This window comes from Paramisgurnus dabryanus, chromosome 2, assembly GCF_030506205.2.
Source record: "Paramisgurnus dabryanus chromosome 2, PD_genome_1.1, whole genome shotgun sequence".
Taxonomy (NCBI): domain Eukaryota; kingdom Metazoa; phylum Chordata; class Actinopteri; order Cypriniformes; family Cobitidae; genus Paramisgurnus; species Paramisgurnus dabryanus.
The window spans coordinates 26,043,922-26,068,417 of record NC_133338.1 but is presented as its reverse complement, the minus strand read 5'-3'; the positions used below and the strand labels follow the sequence as shown (position 1 = coordinate 26,068,417).

The 24,496-nt window shown below is 36.6% G+C and overlaps 1 protein-coding gene across 1 annotated transcript; it reads left to right on the top strand.

Moving 5' to 3' along the window:
* The first annotated feature begins 1,169 nt into the window (after window positions 1–1,169).
* Window positions 1,170–24,490, top strand: alx4a (ALX homeobox 4a). Its single transcript, XM_065248857.2, has 4 exons — window positions 1,170–4,075; window positions 17,051–17,364; window positions 22,388–22,516; window positions 23,223–24,490. Exons 1-4 carry the CDS (start codon window positions 3,730–3,732, stop codon window positions 23,538–23,540), a joined length of 1,107 nt encoding a protein of 368 aa, XP_065104929.1. The 5' UTR covers window positions 1,170–3,729; the 3' UTR covers window positions 23,541–24,490.
* The last annotated feature ends 6 nt before the right edge of the window (window positions 24,491–24,496 follow it).

Genomic DNA, 24,496 nt, shown 5'->3' with positions numbered 1-24,496 from the left:
GAAGGATCCTTATGCTATCCGTGTGTAGACGGAGCCAAGAAACTGCTTCCTACCACAGTGAATCACGCAGGTCACTGGAACTCAACCTGATGTAAAAATATGAATGTGACATCATGTCTAAATGTACTACCTGTCCACAGAGGCAGAAACCATCTAAGCATCCTGAAAGCCTTTATTTGATACAAACACAACATTATTCATGAATATAATATTTTTTATAGACATTTGTTTTAATTTTATTTTATCTGGGTGGTATACAGTTTTGTTGGTGCCAACAGTGTGCAATTTCTGCATTTTGTGGGATATATAAAAATTATGAAAAAAGTTTGTTGCAAACAAAGGTTAATATAATAGATGGGCAAAACGGAGGTGTGGCATTTTACTACGAAATTATTAAGTTACACAGACACAGATGTGCTTTGCATTGCCAGATATTGATTGATTATTTTGAAGGTGAGATATTTAACTATTTTAAATAAAAATGGGTGAATATTAGATTAGACATACTAATTAATTAGTCAGCATACCGAGTTCAATGTAACGAAATTCAACTTTTATTAGATAACAGATGTTGTGAGTTAATGTTAATAATTATAAATTGCTCTAAACAATGTCCTGCTCTAATAGAATAATCCTCCCCACGTGCATTAGTGCTTAGATTGTGGCATTTGACAGCTATAAACACCTAAAGATATAATAAACCAAACATGTCAAAAATATCAATGCGTTTTCGGTAAAATTACTATAGAAGTTAAGCAGCTTGTGACGAGGTCTGTGTTTATTTTCCACGAGGGCCGTCTGAAAACTGAGACCCAAACTTAAACCTAAGGCTAATTCAATTACATTCCGTCCTGTGTTAAAACGAATCTAATTAATGTATTTTTCTCCAAAAGTGAACTTTCCGACAGTTATTCGCACGTGATTCTGCTCAATATGTGTAAAAATTTGAATAAAATTATGATTTGATAAGATTTCAAACTTCAAATAGGCGATTAAAAAAGCAGGGTAAAAACATATACAAGTAAAAACACAAAAATGCACAGAAATTGAGCCTAATGGAAAAGCATAAGCAGATTTATTGTTGAGAGCAATGAAAACATCGAAAAAAAATAATCAACAAAACGTTACAATCTAAGAAAATCATTAACATAATAAAATCAATACAATAATTGAAATATTTCCCATTGAAGTATTAGGCAGTGAAATTTATTCCCAATGAAGTCTGACTAGCTATAAAGTACAAACATTATCTTTAACTAAACCAGTTATGATCTTAAACGCATTATAACAAGGATAAAACAAAATAGACTTATTATCTTAGAGGTAATATTATTCTTAGTAATACCCATCTGAATATTGTTACATCTGCAAACAACAGACCCATGTGGTGCAGTACAAAAATTCAATTAAGCTTGTATTTCCTTTATTAGGTCAAGGTTTTGGTTTTGGTAGTAAGAGTAAGAATGATCACTTCTTTATTTGAGGATACAGTCACTGATAGTGGCAGGATTTCGAAAAGTGAAAACTTTAATAAACAGCATTAGGAATACCTGCTCTATATAATTGAATAAGGAGCTCAGCTCTATTCCCGTTCCATTACCCTTTTTAATTTATTCACATCTGTGTCAACAAAGCTAAATGAAGTATGTTTTGCCTATATGCACTGAAAACACATGTGTGTACATTATTTTAAATAATTCGCCAATAGGTTGCCAGCAATAATGACAAAAAATTCAAAGCAGCGTTATTGATAATAAATAATATTCATCATTTTAGTTTAAATCGCCTTTATCGAATTTTTCGCAGCTATTTAATTGTTGCGGTTTTACAGGCACTTCCTGCATTCTTTTCCCTAGGAACAACTTTTTTTCATGTACAAAATGATTGCAGTCGTGTATGTCAAATGTGTGATCTAGCTATGAATGAGGACCATGGAAAAGCCTGCAATAAATGTCACACGTTCTTTATTTAACTCGCTATATTTAACTAACCGAAATATTCCAAAATAGTCCAAGACACATGGTTGCGAAGCAAAGTTGTTTATTTAGGTGAATTTTTATTACATACTTAATATTTAATTTAAATAGCAAGCTAATTTAGATTCACTAAAACTATTTTAAGGCCCTTCTTCTTCTGGTGTGCATTCGGATAAACATTTATTGTGGTGTTCTTCAAACTGCAAATTAACATTAAGAACATGAAACGTTCACATTTGATGTTTTTCACATTTTCGATAAGTGGCTAATTTAAATGAACAAGATTGGGGATGGCAAATCTAAAATAATCCTAATGTAACTCAGTATAACAACATCTGTGAAGAATGACACGGTCTTCCTCACAACTGGTGTCTACATTTAACAAAAACGACAGTAAGTTTTATGAGGTGACATCAAAGATTTCCTTGTAAGCACAAGACCTTACAACATGTTTATTCACTTGTATAATTAAATGATGAAAATAAGTGGATGTTTTAAATTAGCAAAAACTCAAAAATCTGTTACCGAAACGTGTTCGTTATCAAAAAAACAACAAAGTCATAATAGGTTCACTGGCACTTTAAACAAATAATTTATTTCGTATTTGGCAATTGTCTACTTTCGAAGGATTATTATCCTCTAAACAAATTGAAAACAATTGTAATAGCTAAAATAGAGCTCTTTTTAACCACACTGAATACTCAAACCAATCAAAATATTGAATTGGCAGATCATAAAACCTTGACTATGTTCACTGGAACAAGGTACAGTATTTGCAGTGGTAATAATATTATGATGAATAAGATTTTAATAACAAATGTACATCGTCTCACCACGTTATATTTTGAAAACGTTTGAAATAGTCCTACAGACTTTAAAGTAATGTGATACATATGCTTATTTCCTTAAGACAATTAATAAAGAATAGATAATTTTTTCTTAAATCAACGTAGAGATACTCTAAAGTTCAGATTTAGGTGCACTAATTACACAATGAAATCGAAGGTCAGTCTCAGCAAATAGTATGATGGGGTGCAATGTTTAACGCCATCATGCGCAGCTAAGCAGAAAAATGACAACAGATCGAAAAAAAAACATCATTCACAATAAGAGAAGATATAAAACATAACGCGTTTTAAAAAATCAAGAATGTTATGAAAACGTTTCTCTCTGAGACATATACAAGATAAATCCGTAGAGAGCTACAGTCTTTTTCTTTGTTGTCAGGACTTCAGTCTTTAGTTAAAAACCATTGCGAATCAACCATTAAATTGTTCCCTCTGTTTTGCCCTTCACATTCAATCAGTTATATATTCATATCCTAATTACATTAATGTCATGTGTTAAGTCCCCCCACATATTTCCTACAATGCATTTTCTTCTTCTTCTTTGCAAAGGTCTGACCTCACCCATTCATTTCATCTACATAATAACCAAGGAGAGGTCTTGACTTATAGTCCGTAGTAGTCTTTACCGAGGAGATCTGGTGCTGCATCTTCAAAAGACGCATTTTTGTTACTCCTGTAACCTTAAGGGGGCTTTTTAGCTTTTGGTTAGCTATCCGTTTCTGGAAAACATCTGAATCATTTTATAACCAAACCCAGCTGCTGCGCACGTCTATGTGTGCGTGTGTATTGGTTTGTATGAGGAAGAGGGAGCGAGTGTGAGTCTATCTGTGCTCGGTTTGCTCTCCAAAAAGGAAAGAAAGAAAAAAGTTTGGACGTCTTTTCTTGACGAAACAGTTTTTTTAGGAATGAACGCCGAGACGTGCGTTTCATACTGCGACATGACATCCATGGATTCATATTATAGCCCATCTGCACCGCAAGGTAGGGATCACCAAGCGAACCCGTTCAGGACATTCCAGTCGAGTGACACCAAATACAGCTCTGCTTTCCTGACCAACAAAGGTCAGGCGTACGGGGAAAAGTCTCGGAGCCCGTTCCAGCAAGAATGCCAGTCATTGGATGCCACTGCTGGGGAAGGCACCTTTAACAAATACCACCTCTTCATGCAGAGGTCGTCCTGCAAAACTCCCACAGACAGCAGCAAACTCCAACAGGAAAGCGAACACAACGGAGGGCTCATCGCTTGTTATGGTAAGTTGAAAATAAAGCATTTATCAGATTGTAATATTGTTGCGCGAGATGCAAGACGACACGTTTTTCATAGTCATGAAGTTATCCAAAACATGCAAATGTACAAGATTAAATATGAAAGACTTGCTGAAGTAGAACGACATTGCTGTCTTAAAGAGGATTATCTGCAAAGTCCTTAAGAAAAAGCTGCAAATGAACCAGGTTATTTTACGTGAACGCAAACTAGCTCAATTTATAAATAGGCGGTTATTCATTTTGATGATCACATCAAAGTTAAGTCTTTCTGTAATATTTACAAAGGAAATGCAATAGACTTCACAACTTACTACCAATATAACCGGTCAGCTATTGCAGTAACACAATTAGGAGGAAGCATAACCTCCGTGACTATTTAATTTTACTTCGGAAGACTGAATTTAATTATGTTTAATGCGATAATCTGAATTACAATCCTTAATATCGGATCTGAATCGCACAATTCAATTATCACATTTTCAGAAAGCAAACGCAACTCGTTTTTAATTGTTTTACAAGTTATCAACAAATTAAATATTTAGAAATTTCATCCTAGGCAGACTCGTTTCTGTTTACTATGAAAGGCGCTTTAGCCTTACAAAGACTCGGTTAGGGGAATAACTCCATACACGGGCACATTCTCGTGAATACACAGGAAATAAACTTGGACTCTTTAATTTTAAGTTCATTTTTATACTTCTATAAAAATATATTTTTTTTAAATATGCAAATGTCATTGAAGTCAGAGGTAAAAAAAAATTGTGCAAAAAAATTGTAACTATCCTTAACAATTTATTTTCGCGTTCATATGTTTTAAAAAGAAAGCATAATCACCATTATACAAATTTAAATAGATGTTAATAAAACAAAATGTATTTATTTCAACATAGCCAGTTTCTTGTGGATGAGCCTAGTGTTAGTGGATAGAAATGGCCCTTGAGGCTTTAAGGAAAAACAAAACTGAAAAAACTGTGGGGAGTTTTTTTTCTTTATAGAATCAGTTCTTTTGAAATCCATCACCGACGCATGAAATAAAAAAATTATTTCATAATAAACCACACTGCGATATGACCAAATATGACATTAACTTATAAATGAGAGTGACAGCCAAAAAACACAGTACACATCCAAAAGATAAACAAACATTTTAAAATGAAGACAAATAAAGTTTAACGGGAAAATTGTGTGTATACGTCTACAGCAGTTTTTTTTTTTAAAGAAATTTACACTTTTTAAACTAACACTAATTTGCTGAATAACGTAGATTTGATAAAACTTACACAAATTTTAACGAAAAGACAACGTGGCATACAATTACCTAGCCTACATGTTGGGCAAAATTACAAACGCATTGTAACAAAAACAGGTTTAGATAATTGCTAAATGCCTGGGTATCAAAAAACCTTTGGTTTCTCATTTTTTGAAACTCGACAAAATAGTGCAAGAATGCAAATAGTGAAACTTCGTAAACACAAATTCCCATTTAGATATTATAGTAGTTTCAAATGAGTTTGACACCTGGACATAAAGAACCATGCATCAATGTATCATGACAGGACACTAGATATAAACACACAACATGTGCATTCGGACAAAGAGAAAATCGTGAACAAGACTCACTTTCAAAATGTAATAATATGTAATCTGATATATAATAATCAATCTGAGGACGCAAAAGCTGGATTGGTATAAAATGCAACCTCTGGAAGCTACACAACTGCCGCAAAATAGTTCAATATTTCATGACTGGATCATATCTTCATTTCAGTTGTCAAAATTATGTTTTAAACAGTTTGTATTTTAAGAGACCTTAAAAACAAGGGATTTTTTTCTGAGTGTCGCATTAAACTCGTTGCTTAATTAATGAATGACACGACATTAGCCATTTTATTTAAAATTTGCAGATTTTATCAAATAAAAGCTGCTGTTCTTCAAGCGAACCTAAAACTTTGTGACAGAAACGACAACCACAATAACCAAGAGTGTCAATTTACAGTAATTTATAATTTATCATCGTCTTCACCGAAAAAAAATAATATCAATTAAGTTTTCTTAATTGCCAAACAAATATAATTTCATATTGTGATACAGACTGTTTGCTAGACAACACGGTTAAATCAGCTTATGAGTTTCATATTAATTTAACATGCTTTCAGGGTATATCATCTATAACAACATACACACATTACATTATGTAGGCCTGAAGACGAGGATGTTCATATACAAGGATGCCTCATGACATGTAAATATACGCACATGAATTGGCACGCCATTATAGACTAGAATTTAATGTTTGGTCTTGCCATTTATAAAATTTATCATTATGGAAATAGATGAAAACATATTTCTCTCGAAACTTAAAATATATCTCAATCAATAATTGATCTTTTCACACAAGCCAACAACAATATTTTAGTAATAGTAATAGTTAAAGTGACAAAAAAAGGCAAATGTAACGTTTTATAAATAGTTAATGACTTTTTATCAAGCATCATTCAATAAAAAGCATTATAATGTATAGTTGTTTCATGCTATTGTTTGATCACCAAAATTACAAAGGGACTGTAAAAAATGGGTCACGAAATTATAAGACCACCCTTTTACTAATAACACGTCTGTTGTAAATAACTAAAGATGTTTGTCTATCAGCAGATTATGTGCGACCACACTGCACAGAAAATTGTCGTGCGAATGCGCATGTTAAAAAAAATGTTAAGCATGTTTTTAAAATAAATATTCAGTTCCTTTTATAAGACAATAACTAAATGGTTTGCTGTGATATAGCGTTAGTGCATTTCGTTGCATTTTTTTTTAAATATTGAATCAACTACCACTTTTCGTTGTTGACCTAACGCTGGCTTGAAAATAACCTAGCATTTTTGTAGAGTGTATGACTGTTTATGTATTATATTTATGCTAAGATTACATTCGCAACAGACGTATGTAACCGTTGAACAATGCCACAAATGTTATTTGAAACTATATGTCCCTCACATAATTAGGAGCAGCAATTACGAAGCCCAAAGAATAACAATGTGTCCTCATGAGAGTGACCCATACAGACAAACTACCTTTGGGTAATGACATTTCAAAATGCAATGTAATTTAAAAAGAGCATTATGATGACCAAACAGTAAATCATAGTTCATTACTCAGATATGCATTTAATTCACAAGAGCTCTATAAAGCGTAAAGATACATTCTGAGGAGAAGCATTAAGGAATAACTACAGCACAACAGCATGCATAATGTCCTGCCAAAGAAGTTTGTTAGGCCAAAGCCAATGTTTGCGTCAGACCATTCTGTGCATTGAAATTTTATGAAGTGTGATGCTAAAGAGAAAAGACAACATCAGCAAATAAAAAAAACAAATGCCTCTAATTAATCCAACACAGTTACCAGAATCAAATGTGACTCCTACAGTGCATTAAAATTTTGGAGGACTGCTGATTGCTTTCAGAGACTAGACAGTAGGTATATCAGCGCCATATTTCCTGTATACATGATCATTTTAATGTTGAGCAAAGTATGTGGTTTTTAAAGCAAAGCTTTTCAATAATTCCTCTGTTGTGGTAAAGTCCTCAATTACCTAAGATCAAAGTAAAAAAAGATCATTATTGGGTCAGATTTCCATGTGCCCCGAGTAACATTCCTCCAAAAGACAAAATCAAAATAGGATGATTGTCGTTAAACAAATGCTTTGAACAAATACAACATGGCGCAATTTCAGTATTTAAATTATAGCCGAGGTTGTTGATAGAAGAGATCACATAAATCTTTGTAAATATCATTATCAAGAGCACAAATTAAGTATGGACACAGTTTTAGACGAGGCAAAAATTAGTAAGGTTTTGCATTACGGATATGGAAATTGATACAACACATGTATTTCTAAGGCCTGCATCTAGTAAGACACATAATTCTTTGTTAGCCTTTTTTTATGAATTTAACAACTTCAAAGCAAATCATTCAATATATGTATTGTCCTTTTGTTTCTTGTTTAGGGGCCTTTTTGTGCAATCATGACCCCGAAATGTATAAGACTTTTCATTAGTATCACCATGGTTGCACTTGACAATGTTTATTGACACAATTAAATATTTATATACTTAAATGGCTTAAATTTAAAACTTTATTTAAAAAATGAACATTTTTGATCAGTTTGTGTGGACGTATTATATACAAGCAATTTCTATTAATATACTCTCTAAATTCAAAGGTTTTTCATGGCATGAGGCCATATGATGAATAACTATCTAAAAGGAAGTAGCTCAGCTGCATGTCTATAATGAAAAAGGTGCAAGAACCTCTTCCTGTTGTAAAGCACCATTAAATACTGCTTGTAAGGTTAAAGGAATGATTAAACACGTTCAGGAAATTATCAAAATCATGTTGAGCTTTTTTGGCTTGAGTTAATAAATGCATGTGAATGTAGTTCTTTAATCAAAAAGAAGCTGTGAAGTAGACATTGAAGACATATCCATATATAATAACCCATTATTCTACTATTTTAACATTGTTTATTTTAATTTAATAATTATAACATTTCATGAGGTAATTTTATATTTAATATACTTACATATTTTAAAACACCTCACCTCAACAGTGAATACACTTAAAACTGTTGCTATAAAGGAAGTGATGTCGTTTTGAACCGAGCCTCATAAGTTTGTCAAGAAACTTATACACACATAAATCTCTGGGTTAAAGTTTCTTATTTTGGTTATGTTATCCAAGGTTTTGACTGAAGAGTTATGAATATTGAATATTTTCTAAAGATGCAACCTGATTATGTATTGACACATGGAAGCAAGTGAAATTATAACGAAAAAATATTGTATTTAAATCCTAAATTAATCCAACATACATTTAGTTCAAGATAAAGCTGTAGCCATTGTCCAGCTTCAGTCGATTATAACTAAGAACGACTTTAAATGTCGATACGAAATCAGTGTACCATACAGTCACAGAGGTACTCCACACCCGAGTAAGAAAGCTATATTTCTCTAGTTTGTTGAAGAATTGACATAGACTCAAGATCATTTTACCACTTAGCTCAAAATTTAGTTTTACAGTTTGCTTACATCACAGCCTATTTGCTTGAATGGCAGGCTGGCAGTACGTTTTAAAGGGCCCGGACCTCCATTAAAACACCGCATGATAAACCTCAGATTCCTCAACTACTAGTGAATGGATCATTTCTAAAGCAAACCTACATTTGTTTTTCAACATTAACTGGTGTGTATTATAAACAAAATGAAACTAGATGCATATATGCTTTTAAATTAGGATTTTTGTTTATTATTTTGTTGACATTTTCATACAAGACAGCATTCCATAATGCTTGTTAAATTCAGTACCGCTCCAATGTGGTTTCTAATGCCAATGCTTTTAAGAGACTTCAGACTTTACTGCGTGTCTGGTACAAGCAATTTCAACTGCTAAACAAACAGAGAGAACCGTTTGAGGGCAGCAAGAGGTTTAATTTATCCGTGTGTCAGAAGATCCACAGCCAAAATCACCAAAATACTACACTTACGCAGAGCACTTCAACCCCTGTACTTTCACGAAACCACCGAATCTTTAGAATCAAAATTGTGGGAAAAGAAAGCGACCAAAGCAAACTGGTGTCAGTTAAACCAGCAAACATTTTTGCTCTATGACACCCCCCGTTTCCCGTTGTAGACTGCATGTGGATTTAAACTGCTGCTGACAAACCTATCCTCAGGTTTAAGCAATCTCAAATTTTAACAGTTTTTATCCCAATGCTCAGAGAGAGAGAGAGAGAGAGAGAGAGAGCAAGCTGGAGGAGTTGAGTGAGCTGTGATTTATCGCAAGAAGGAGCTTTAAGGAAACTCTGTGTTTTCTTGCCCAGCATGTGCTTCTTGCTGTAGCCTGCTGGGATAAATCGTCCTTCAGGACTAGCGGTGTGTTTGGACTTCTCTGTGGACACCTATCAGATTCTCACTACTGGGCTTTTTTCAGTCAGCACCACGCAGCTGAGATGCAACTCTCCTTCTGAAACAAATGCCCTCTTCTGAGATGTTTTGAATAGAGTCGGACGTTTCACCTCGAAGCCAAGAATGTGAAGCACAGAGCAAGTATAAGGTGGAGATGCTTCATGCGATTTGGTCAGGCTGTGCCGTAATAAGCAGAGCTGCTGTTGTCACATCTGCCTTTGACTATATTTGATTTGCTCTGGTTTTGCAAATGGCTGCGCATGCTGACGTTCACTAATGAGGCTCACTCTCTGCTAATATCTTGTGGTGTCTCGCTCACAATCGCCAAATAAAAAAAAATTTCACCATTACCATATGCCACCAACAATAATCACTTTTCAAATCACAGTCTATCAATCTGTTCTCGGGCTACGTCACCGTGTTCATCTGTAAGAGCCTGAAATAATTAGATAGGGGATGGGGGTTGAGACTCTTGGCTTGGCTTCAGAGCACTAAGCTGCCTATTACAATTTGGTCCATATTTTAAGCACAGAAAACAAACCTAATTACAGATACAAATAAAAGCTTAGATGAGCAAACAGTCTTCCCAAATTTCCTTTGCCCTTTGCCTTTAGTCATAATAAAGATTCAACACAGCCTACACATGCACTTCTCATTTATGCGTTTTAATTTTCAAACATTTTGGGGACTTTGGAATATTTCACCATTAACCCTTCACAGGGACCCCAGGTAGCCTAATTTATAGTGTTTCTTTAATTTGCCCGCTGCTGACCCTAACAATCCGTTTCCATTAGCAAGCAACGAGGATGCCCTGCCGCTTTACAGCTAGTTAAATTACACTTTGATGTGTTCCCCCGTTTTCGGCTGCTACTAAATGACTGCCCCTTGTAAAGACGTGACCCTCGCTAACTCGCAAGGTCGAGAGTCGACATCCTACGAAGCTAGTAGCCGTCAGTGTCTCTCGCACCTTTGTGGAGCGAGCAGGTCTGGAACCACTGCGCGAGTCATTCATGCATAGATTATGAAAATATATAAGGGCGCCCTTTCACTACGATTTATAGTATGGATCAAATGGCACCCGTTTGAAGATATTTTACTCTGGAGCCAAGGGTAAACTTAGATGTTGTAAAGAGGTTTACAAGCCCCTTTCTTGCAATTTATACAGGTGTGAATTCATTCAGGTTAAAAAGCCAATTAGTCCACTTCTGAACTTTTTTCTTGCCTTCTGACACTCTATGAGACGACAAAGCTCTCCATGTAGTTTCGGCACTGCACTGTAAAAAAAATCCGTAAAAATTGCAGCTGAGTTGCCGGTAATTTACCGTAGATTTAAATTTATGTTATTTACTGGCAACATTTTGTTCAAAGTTAAATGAACATTTAACATTTACAAGTCTTTGTCTTTACAGAGTAAAACTAAAAAACAGCATCAAGCAAAACATTATGGGAAACAAAATCTGAAGCAAAAAACAGAAAAAGGTTGATGATGATTTCTGGTTCCCAGAATGCTTTGCATGAGGCTGTTTTTGTATAGTTTTATTCTGTAAAGATAAAGACTTGTTAATATTTAAAATTTATTTAACTTTGAACAAACTCTTGCCAGTAAATAACATAAATGTAAATCTACGGTAAATTACCGGCAACCCAGCTGCAATAACATTGAAATTTTTACGGACTTTTTTTACAGTGTGCGGTTGCGATACAATAGTTAAAGGTGCCGTCAAATGTGAAACTGTATTTACCTAGGCATAGATGAATAATAAGAGTTCGTATATGATAATGACATATCGTGAGCATCAAACACGATTGTTTCCTCCTCATGTAAAAAACACTGCAAAACAGGCTTATCTCAATATAGCACCAACTGTGACATCGTGATGTATGCCCCCAACATTAAATTAATTACAATGTTGTTACAATGCTAAAAACAAAGTTCTGGCTGCTGAGTTGGCGCTATATGCTAGTTAATGCTATATGCTAACGTTTAGGCTAAAGTTCTACTATTCACGTTAGTTACATTTTCAGGTCCACACTAAAAAAACACTTACCACTCAGAAAAGCCATTAATAATCTCAGAATTATTGATTATTCCTCAAAATCTGTATCTTCATCCGATACAGGTTGAAACAAGAAGTCAGTTTGCACACACACAGATCTACTGAACCAAACTGCTCTGAGAAACAGCCAATCACAGCAGAGCTCAACATAATTATTCATGACCCTTTCAAATAAGGTAATAAAAGACGATTCATTCTGTGGACAAATTCTAGGGTTGTAAATAGACATGTACAACAGTTTCTGGATATTTTTTTCATTTAATAAAGTCACATACCTTCTTTGTAGGTATCAGAGAAAAATGTAACATTGTAACAATGCATTCTTTGGCACCTGTAACCCATTATTAGCTATTTCGGTAATGTTTAGAGCCTTAGATTAAAGAATAAAAAAAAATAACTGTTTAAAAATGATACAGTTGCAAGTGCACTTATAACAACATGATCTCACAGAAAGTTTTATTAATTTATTTGTGTCCATGGCGCAAAATTCAGCTTTTTTCGTGTCTTGAGCATGAATGTCTTTTTTCGTGATACTCGCACAAATTTCTATAAATAGTTTTTCACGCCCGTGGCACAACTTTCTTTTTCGTGTCATTTTATGTATTGTTTTCTCATCTTTTTTCTATGTTGAGATCATTGTTGCTTGAAATTATATATGGGGTTTAGGTTAGGACTTTTATATATTTGTTTTTTTTTACATGTTTTTCTTCAGCTTTTGAAACTATTTCGCGCAGGAAGTTGTGGTTATAGTTGTGGTTTGGGTAAGGATGTCTAAAATGTAACAGAAAGTGATTCTAATACTAACTCTAAGCGAGAATGGTAAGAAAATAGGAAAAAACTGAAACGAAAAACGATTTATAGAAATTCGGTGACACGACAAAAAGTGACAGGACAAAGACATTTTCGTGCTCAAGGCACAAAAAAGTTGAATTTCATCCCATGGACACAAATAAATTAATCAATTTTTTTGTGACTGTAACACAACTTTCCATGAGATCAGTCTGACTTATAAATATAAAATATTTGTATGGGATAAAAATAGACACACTCTTAAACATAAAGGTGCTAAAAAACCTTCTTTGCAAAACCTTCATTATAGTGAGTCCCTTCGAGCCCTAGTCAACCCGTTTAGGAACCTTTTTTTGTTACAGACATTTGCTAAGTATGAAAGAATACAAAGAATTGTTTGAAGTTAATATTGAAGGCGAAGGCGAAAATCAGCTTAGGCTATCATGAAAGCATTTTACTCTGAAGAAACCTATTTTCCCATTTGCATTCATTGCAAGGGAGGAAATCATTTTCTTTTAAATCTGTGGAATCTGGTTTCTTTTAGCCATATATGACCTCCTGAATCTCAAGCGTGTCTAACAGTATACCACAGACAGGGTTATACACCCTGACCACGTTCAATTTTGCCCTTTAGTTACAATTTTCAACCCCTACCCCCTTCGGAGCCCAGGCCCAAAACTTTTCCATTCTGACAGAAACATTTTGCTGTGAGATTTCATGCTTAGGAGGAAGGTCATGTTACCCGTCCATATGGTGGAGCTACGGGGCATCCAGATCTCCGTTCACCTTGAACTGCAGAAATTCTGATGTGAACCCTTGGTGGACTATGAGACTGTCACAATAGCCTAAGTCTGCCAAAAGCCATCAGTGACACGGGCTATAAACAATAGCCTTTGATCGCTCGTCCCTGATTTCAAACAGCCTGTCAGCTTTCCGTGTGGGGGCAAGAGGCGTGAGGCATCTGAAGGCACAAGCTGAAAATATTTATGTTTGAGTAAATACGCTGCACCCACTTGCTTAACATGATGTGTCAGTCCTGGGCAAGAGGCAATGTGGGAGCCATTATACCCCCAGGCCTGGCTCCATGTCTGTCATGCTTGAGGCCTGGAGAAAGCCAACAGCGAGACGAGCGAAAGGTTGGGAGAAATATACAACCTGCTATGCGGTCAAGACTAAGTGCACTGCTCCAATGTGTACCTATACATTATATGGTCGCTGCTTTGATCGAACTCGTGATCTGCCAAAAAAGTCAATTATGAGAGAAAATGCCGGTTTCATTTTACAGTGTGGGATGTTTCTTTTCCCTTTTCAAATTATTGACCGATTTATAACGTTACAAGCATTAGTTGTTCTCTTAAACATGGTTATAGACTTTACTAGCATGGCTTCTTTATAAGCACATACTGTAATTGAACATGTATATATGTATATAGAAAAGCATGTTTGCAAGTAACCTTTAAACATTTGCTTCTCGGCTCTAAGTTGAGAAGGCTTTAATAAAGCTACTCGCATTAGAAATCGAACATGGCTCCGCACTAAAATAACTCTTGATCTAAATAGTGCTGATCTGAAGTAAGACATCCTGCTCGGGGTCGCCACCGGATCACATCAGAAAAAGCTTTCCCAAATGAACTCTAATCCAGCTTTACACCCTATTCCTCACAGAGTCTGAGTGAGTAAATCAGTGCAAAAACGCAGAAGGTCTGCCAGAACTTCCATTCGTTTTGTAAGCGTTACGATTTCAGTGAGACTTCGGTTCTTTGTAGCGTAGCTGTTCCAATGAGCACACACAGGTAATGAGCCCTTAAAAAATGACTCAATGTACAGAAACTCTCCAATTCATTTATCTGAGTAAATTTATGACCAGCAGGCTGACTGGGGTTTCACAGCTGAGCTCTTGTGTGTTTCCAGTGGCTTGACGCCGAAATTTACCACTCCAGAGTCTTGTCGCTGGGCTAGTGCGGCCTCATTACAAGCCAAGCTTCATTTTGCACCCTCGCCGCAGTCCGTGTATTTGGGGCCATGCTCATCAAACAAGGCTGCAGTTTTCAGATCGTGCCCGGGCGCAGAGGCGGGAAACCTGTAATTTTCTATCAGTCTGCAATTACAGCCACGGTGTCTGTTTCACATGAGCAAATGATTTGTGAGCTGCGACTGGCAGCAGTCACTGCCTTACAGACTCTCTGATTTCACACACGACAAACCAGATTTAATATATTTTGATTAAAATGTCTGTCCAGGAGAGGTCACAAATTATCATTGCTAATATTATACAGAATTTCTTCATACTTTAACACTCCAATGCTTTCACACTGGCTGGTTAAGTTATTTTTCCAAACTTTTATGGTTAGAAAATAAATAGAACAAATTGACGTTATAAAATTTTGTATTTATTGTCTAACACTTTACTGTTGCTTTACATAATTAAATACGTCAACACACATTAAATAATATTCAGCAAAACTTATTTGGAGTATTATTAATAAAATGTTGGGGTCGAAATGGTTAAAGCACAGATCTGATAAACTGAAGGTTTCAGCATAAGGACTGAATTATAAGTTTACAGTAAGATGGATACAAATGTAACCAAAATGACTGCCCTATTTAAGTATTAATAATAGGGCTGGGTATTGATTCAGATGATCCAGATCGATTCGATTTCGATTCTCGATTCAATTTTTGATTCCGGTTCTCGATTCAACTCAGTGAATATAGATTTAATACAAATACTATATTAATAAAAAAGAAAAGTGAACAGCAGTTTACAAGTGGGTAATTCATAAAAAGAAATTAAAAGCCACAACACTATCGTCGTCGTAAATCTAAAATGCTTCCATATCTGACTTTTTATGTGAAGGTGGCATCAACATCGACAAAGCACTGAATGAATGAATGACAGGCTCACATCTCGCTCCTTGGTAACATCGCACAAGGCAAAAAAGAGGGTGACATCTAGTGAAGAAGACTAGTAATTAGATTAACATTAATCTTACGTTCAATGTTTGCGAAAATAAATATGGGGAAAAAATAATTTTGCTCTTTTAGAATCGACCACGTAAAAAAAGATTAATCAAAAAATCGATTATTATTATCGGCATTAAATCATCTAATGTTTAATTGTGCTATTAACATTATTTATTATTTATTTATACATTTGATTGTTAATTAATTCATACATTTACTAAATGTAGTTACCAACACTGTTTATTACAATCTTTAATAATGCTACTAACTGATTAATTCACATGCATTTTAGTTATAAACACCGTTTAAAAGGTTAATAAACACTTTTTGTCGAAAGTTAATAGCTCTCTAGAGAGACATCGGAGCACAAACGGGATTAAGAGCACGATGGTGATAGGAGAAGGGATACTTGCAATTTCATGGGTCACTTTTTGATTTAAAACTGGAACTGTTGCATTTTAGCTGTATAGGTATAAGACTACTGTACCAGCTGTCTCGGTTCTGTTCATTTTGCCGTCCTAACACCTACGCATGGTTACAGATAACCAATTGAATTGTTAGGCCAAGCCTTAATAATAACTTGAATGATCTGACATGATTTTTTTACAGTACTGTGCAAAAGTCTTAGGCCACCATGCCAGAATTAGATTTGTTGTTTTTGCAATGTTATAGTGATCATATATAATTGTTTCTCAGTCTCATAAAAACTGTATAAAAATGTAAACTGATTAAAGTTTTTAGGGTAAATTCCCCTTCCACTTATCAGAGCAATAGCAGGATCTCTTAAACCTAAATGAAATCCTAATTTTTAAATTTTTTATCTTTTTACTTCATTCTGCTAAAAACGCTCAAGATGTGTTTAGTGCCAAGAGAGGTCACACTAAACACCAATGATGCCTAAAGACGACATTTAGTCCTGACATTTTTTTTTTTAAACATATTTCCTGTATGTTCTGTTTGTTTCTTAATAAAATAGATTGAAAAATAAATATGGATGGACATTAAAACTTTTAAAACAACAAGTCTGGTGGTGGTGGCCTTAGACTTTAGCACAGTACTGTTTATTATTTTAATCAGTTTTCAGGAGCCCATTATGTGTATATGCATGTTTCTCTATGCTCACTGACATTATGGGAAATCCTGTATAGATCTGACCTTATCATCTGATCTCCCTCCTTTTCTGTGCACAGGTAAAGATAGCACAGGGCTGACAGATTCAGAGTTGCCGCCAAACACTGATCCTGCAGGGATGGATGGCAGCTACCTCAGCGTAAAGGAGTCAGGAGTGAAGAGCCCGCAGGAGCAGCCCAATTCAGAGCTGGCTTCTCCATTAGACAAGGGCGAGGGAGAAAGCAACAAGGGCAAAAAGCGACGTAACCGTACCACCTTCACAAGTTATCAGCTGGAGGAGCTGGAGAAGGTCTTTCAGAAAACACATTACCCGGATGTGTACGCCAGAGAGCAGCTCGCACTGAGGACTGACCTGACGGAGGCTCGAGTGCAGGTGTGAGCCCTTTAAATTAAACACGGCCATTATGGCAGTCCTGTTTGTGATTCATGTCACATATTTTTCAAAGTTGGTAAACAAACAAAAGTGACAGCTCATTAGTGAAATATTTATTTTGTGCAAAGCTTATTCAGTTTAAGAATACAGAGAATGCTGAGATTTTTTTTGGTTTAGATGTTGTAGGGTTTTATCTAAAACTTCCACCTGATCCTCTGAACCCAACTACATTACATTGAGCTTGGATCTGGAAAACCAGAACCTTTGTTTGACCCCACCCCCGCCCTTACATTTACATATAATCCCTCAAACACTACTGCTGCATTCCTGTACTGACAGACAGACTGGAAGATCCTTTTACCCAATCCCAAATGTGCGCTTCACATAGAAGCCTTGGATTTAAACTGTTTGTCTTTCATTAAAAGTCCCCTCAGGAAAAAAATGTGTCCCTTGATGACTCAAGGGTGGGTGAGAGAACCTGGCCTGAAGCTCCTTAATGTCAAGAGATTTGCTTATATTCCTGCACACGTCTCTGCTATATAAAGTTAACTCTACACAGAACAACAAGTCAGAGACAAAGTTTTTATTTTTGAGATATTCTTCACTACTTGTAACTGCATCAAACTTACAACAGAGATATCTAGATCGACAGATAGATGAATGTGCGTTGACATGTTGAGTGGTGGCGTTTATGTTCTGGCAAACTGAGTTTGAGTGCAGCTTTAATTATTTCTTAACCACCCCTCCTCCCATGATCAGTTCCAATGTGATTTTAAGGGAATTCATATTTTATGATGTGGCTAATTCGTATAAATTTGTACGCTATGAGTCAAACAGACAAACATGTGATTATTAGAAAAAGCAATAATGAAGCCCCATCCTACACCCACTGTAATATGAGTGAAAACAGATCGAACTCTAAACTCAAGACAAACTAAAACAAATAATAATGAGAGAAAATTTAAGACTCTTTCATCGGACGCACGTACATTGTCGCAGTTACGTGTCCGGCCTGAACTTAACTTGTTTGCTTAACCTCTGTTTGTTTTATAGTCTGGCTAGTGGCTTTAACCTCTGGAACAAATACAAAAATTGTAAAAAATAAAAATGTTTCCTAAAGCTAGGGCAACACCAAAAGATTTTTAAAATCTTATCAGATTTTCAAAATGTGAGAGACCACAAACATGATCTATGATTTAACAGTTTTGTTCACATAGTGTGTGGATTGTCACTATGTGGTCTTCACAGGACACTACACATCTTCAAATTCCCTTTACAAATAACGCTCGACGAGTTGAGGAAATCTTGCGATGTCTCTTATTTGTTTACTGTGATGTCACGTTTGGCCATAAGACGGACAACGAGAAAGAAAAAAATGTCATTAATACCGCAGACTACTTTATACATCACTGATGTCCATCGTACTTTAAACTGTGTCTACTGCACCATGATTGCAGATTTTATGCTTTCGACTTCATCAGCTCGCTTTCTGATTGGGTATCGTTTTGTTTTATTTGACAATCAACAGCGTTCATGTGCGTTTGTTATATAATAAATATAAAAAGCGGTCATGTGCGTTCGTTATATAATAAATATTCAACATTTCTAAACATCTCCAAATGGAGTGCCTCCGAAGTGCTTCCGAGCAGATTCAGACACTCTTAAAGGGACACTCCAATTTTTTTGAAAATATGCTCTTTTTCCAGCTCACCTAGAGTTAAACATTTGATTTTTTGACCTTGAAGACGACGCATGGAGGTTGAAACGTTAGTCATTCAGTGTAATTTTAAGAATTAAAATCAATTAAAAATGTTGTGTGCTCCGGTCTTGTTCCTTGGGGTTTTTGTTTTACCTTGGTTCTCTCCATTTTGGATTTGATTTTTACTGTTTTGGAATCCATACAGCTGATCTCCGGGTTTGGCGATACCACTTTTAGCATAGCTTAGCACAATCCATTGAATCTGATTAGACCATTAGCATCGCGCTCAAAAATAACCAAAGAGTTTTGATATTTTTCCTATTTAAAACTTGACTCTTGTCTTCTGTAGTTACATTGTGTACTAAGACCGACGGAAAATATTTTTATTTTATTTTCTAGGCTGGCTAGGAACTATACTCTCATTCTGGGGTAATAATCAAGGACTTTGCTGCCGTAAACATGGCTGCAGGAGGCGCAATGTTATTATACTGTGTTCTCTGCTATTAAAAGTTACCATGGGGACTATTTTCAAATGCTGCGTAATATTATTGCGCCTCCTGCAGCCATGTTACGGCAGCAAAGTCCTTGATTATTACGCCAGAATGAGAGTATAGTTCCTAGCCATATCTGCCAAGAAAAGCACAACTTTTAATTTTCCATCGGTTTTAGTATACAATGTAACTACAGAAGAGTCAAGTTTTAAATAGGAAAAGTATTGAAACTCTTTGGTTATTTTTTAGCGTGATGCTAATGGTCTAATCAGATTCAATGGATTATGCCAAGCTATGCTAAAATTGGTACTGCTGAAACACGGAGATTGGCTGAATGGATTCCAAAACGGTAAAAATCAAATGTTTAACTCTAGGGGAGATGGACAATGAGCATATTTTCAAAAAAAGTGGAGTGTCCATTTAACACATCACACACCACAGGAAAATCTGATAACATAATCGGTTCAACCTCGAAAATCTGCCCAAGTTCTGCCCGATTATCTTTTGGTGTGTGCCGGGCTTCAAAAACGAGCGGAGAGAGTGACCATGGATCATTGCTGTGCGAAGATATTTATTAATTAACTGGGAAGACTGAATTGTATAATAAATTTTTATCTTGATAAAATAATGATATAATTGCTAAGCAAAATGAAATCTGTATCTTACTTAGGGCCTCTCTTATAATGTTGGTCTGTTTAATGTTAATATATAATAAAATGATTTGATAATAGAGCAATAAATTAGCTAATATAGCTTTAAGCATGTTTTTTTTTAAACTTTGCCAATTTTACAACATGATCAAAACCCTGTCCTGTTTTTAAATAATTGAGCAAGTGACAAATATCAGAGGCATATTTGTTTGTTAAAATCAAAATCAGCAAAAATATTTCTCTTATTGGTACACTTCTAAATATAATAATATTAACAGAATAGAAAGAATTTTAATTTTAAGTTCAAGAACAACAGTGAGAACGAAACAAAAAAGGGCCTATTTTGAAGCAGAAGTGCGCTTGAGTGACAGCAGAGGCAGCCCATCAATCCTCAAAGCTACTCTTGACTTCAAAGCTGCTCTTTCCCCTTTTCTGCGGAGTTTACTTCAGTGTTTCTGTTCTCTCTCCCCTGGTGTTGGAACATAAATAAAGCTCCATAATAAGCCTCTAAGCTGCTTTGGCTGTCAACGTCTTTACCAATTACTGTGTTACTAGCACGCATGGAAAACATACAAAGCTATAGGTTGCAAACAGATGCTGGTCAGAATTAATCTAGTGGTTAATGCGAAGGGCTTTCATCGTCTGCTTAGCAGCACCAAATGAAAAGAAATAATAATAATAAAAAAAAGAGTTTGAAAGAAAAGTCTCTCTGTCAGTTTGGTTCAAATGTCTCTCTAATATAACACACGCGTCTCTGCAGAGAATACAATCCTTCCACCACTTCTGTCCATCTCTCTACATGGTTGGTGGGGCTGATTTGGAAAGCCATGGGCTTAGGCTTCAGGAAATTAAACATAGAATGAAAACAAGCATCATCTTCATCTCTTTTTACAACTTCCTAACTTCTATGCTCAGATTTATGAAGAAAAATATTTTTAATAAATCAAATAAAGAGGGACTATTGTGATCTAATGCACCAATAATACACAGATACATTAAGCAAATAATTTCGACATTTATAGTTGCCCATCAACTAGAATCAATTGAAAACATGACGGCCACGTAACCTCCCAGGGTAGACAAGAGTAAAAAAATCTGTGCAATTCAGGAAACAAATGTTCTTTTTTCTCCAGGCAGTTAAGCTCTACAAACATATGATGTGGAGCCAAGGGACGCCGGTGTCCACCACCACATTAAATACAAGCAGCGCTACGGTGCTATCAGGTTACACTGAGAGATAGGCTGACAGCTCGCTGGCAACGGATGCAAAAACCACAAACTGATTGACCAAAAACCCATCCCCAGAACCAAGTTCAAGCCCGTGACAAATCGAGATTGCAAGACAAAAGAAATTCTCCATTTGAAAAACATTTCCACTACACAATCAATAAACAGATACTTCTAAACAGAGTTGAGATGGGATTAAAAGGATGGATTTTTGGCAGCTGCTGAGACCGCGTGCCATGAGAAATCACTTTACGTATAATTTGTTCTCTATTTCTCAGGTCTCCATCTAATGACCGAAAGACAAACCGAAAGCATATTTCTATAGCAAGGCGACCCCCCTCCCACCGCAAAAAAATAGAAAAGACTGAAATCCAGTACTGGCTACATGTTAAAATGTTGGTGGGGTAAAATAACCGTGATTCACCTTTTCCATTTCTAAAAGATGAGCGGCAATCTCCTAATCCATCAAAGCAGGCGTGTGGTGATGGTGGAGGAGGAGTGACACGGTTCTCCGAGGCCTCTGGCCCTGGTGGGTTCCTGCTTTCCCCTCCCACCCCCTGCTGCTGCTGATGGCTCCGATAAAACCCAAACTCGGAGGAGGCCTTCACAGTCTGTCAGCTCCCACAACATCAAACACCGAACTTTATTCATGAAAAAGATCCTGAAAAATAATACAGCCTACATGAGCCCTCGACTTAACGCTAAAGTGATGGGACGGAGTCTCAAGGCAACAGAATATCTACAACTTGATATCTGATCCCAAATAAGTTACATTAAGTAATCACAGTCCATATGGGGAAATAATAGGGAGCTTGAGAAAGTCATAATATAGCTCACTTTATCAAAGAAACATTTTCAGCTTATGATGTAACTCCATAAATGGTCTGCTATCATGAGGTCACTTTATCATTCCGAATGTCAAATACTTAGGATTAACGGTTGCTGTCTTCCTGCAGGTGTGGTTTCAAAACCGAAGAGCCAAGTGGCGGAAGCGAGAGCGCTTTGGACAGATGCAGCAGGTTCGGACACATTTCTCCACGGCCTATGAACTCCCCCTTCTTACTCGGCCTGAGAACTATGCCCAGGTACGGTGCTTAGAAATGTTAGTTTCAAATATCAACAATGCTGAATGTTAAATATTGCCGGCAAGCATTTGAAAGTTAAAAATAAAGGTTGGTATTTCAAAACCAATAGATAAGGAAGATCTGTGTACCACTGACAACTTTGGGACCTGAGGAAGCCACCTCCTGTGGCTGAGGGATACACACCCTCAGAGGAGAGCCGGAGAACCTCCTGGATTTATTATGAATATGTGGCCGGGTCGGAGGGCAGGGGTGGCTATTTGGGGAGCGGGCCTGCAGCTGTGGAATGCAGCTTTGCTCACATCTGGGGCATCTCCCAGAGAGGGCTTTCATCTCCCTGAACAGCCCTCCCTCAGACCCCCCTCCCCCCAGGCCTAGGTTCTATCAATTCACTCCATTCGTTCGGCAGAGGACGCTTCTCTAGAGAGGCTGGCTGGGTGTTGAAGGAGCGTACAGAGACAGGCATTCCTCCTCCACACTAGGCAAAGCTTCTCCCACTCATTGCGGGACCAGATGAATGCCTCACAGCACTTGATAAATCTTAGTGTTGAGTACCAGTGAGGATTCTGCAACTCTGCCAATGCAATAACTCAAAGCAAAAGGAGATAGGCTTGATAAATGCTTTCACGACTAAACGCAATATTAACGTTATTGATTCAGCTATACACGCACTTTAACACAACCTTCTTCTATTGCCTTCTTGTTGCAGATTCAGAACCCCTCTTGGATAGGCACCAGCAGTGCGGCGTCTCCTGTTCCGGGCTGCGTCGTACCTTGCGACTCGGTCACTTCGTGCATGCCTCCTCACCCGCATGCTTCTAGCGGAGTGTCTGACTTCTTGGGAGTGCCTACTTCGGGAGGTCACATGGGACAGACGCACATGGGCAGCTTGTTTGGGAGTCCAGGCATGGGCACTGGCATTAATGGGTACGATCTGAACATGGACCCGGACCGAAAGTCGTCCAGCATTGCGACGCTGCGAATGAAAGCTAAAGAACATAGCGCAGCCATCTCTTGGGCTACATGACTCCCCCCAACATGAGGATATCATCTCAGAGGTCCCTCAACAAATTGATAAAGTACAAGAGCAAATGTGAACATCGGTTTGCCATCCTGGCATGATACGTGACCTGGGGACAAGGAGGATTGTCAAAGAAAAGAAGAATAATAAAGAAACCATGTGAAATTTATTTTGATTTGAAGCCCAGAGAGAGATCGAAAAAAACATGAGACGCTCATAAAATGGAGAACCTTCTGGAAATAGAAGAAAATTGAAACTTGACATTTGGATGCATACAAAAAATAATGAGGAATAAAGAAACAAACAGACAAAGAAACATAATAAATAAACCCTGCACTTATCCGCTAAACACTTGTAAACACAAGTCAATTTATCTAAACTCATCTGGCTTTGTTTTTAATAATTAAAACCTGTAAAATGTTTGATCTGTCACAGATTCCTTTTCCAAAAATGCCATCTCTGACTAAACAGTTTCAAAGGACTTTTTTCCACAGTGAAAACATTTCTGTGGGAGCCATTATCTCTGGAGTATCTCCATTATCTATGGACGTGGCAATTAAAATTGAATCACTATATATAGTGTGCCTATGTAGAGGTATTGATTAGTTATCTGAGGTTACTACTACGTGCACTTGTTTCACACGATTGCTACAATTTCTGAAACGTGGCACAGCAGGGCCACAGTCATTCTGGTTGCGAGGCAGCAACCTGCAGAAGCAAAAGGGTATGCCAAATCTGGCATAAATCCGCAAGTGCCAGGAAAAAGACAGGTGCCATTTGATATTGTTAAGACACGGAGTAAAATATCACAGTTTTTTTTACCACCCAACTAAACACGGTCCATCATACACTAATCCCAAGTACAGTACTTTAGTAAAACTCATACTTCTTTTCTTTCAGTGGCATATGGAAAACATGAAGCTTCCTTGTCTAAGTAAAATCCAAACACAACTCTCAAAGCA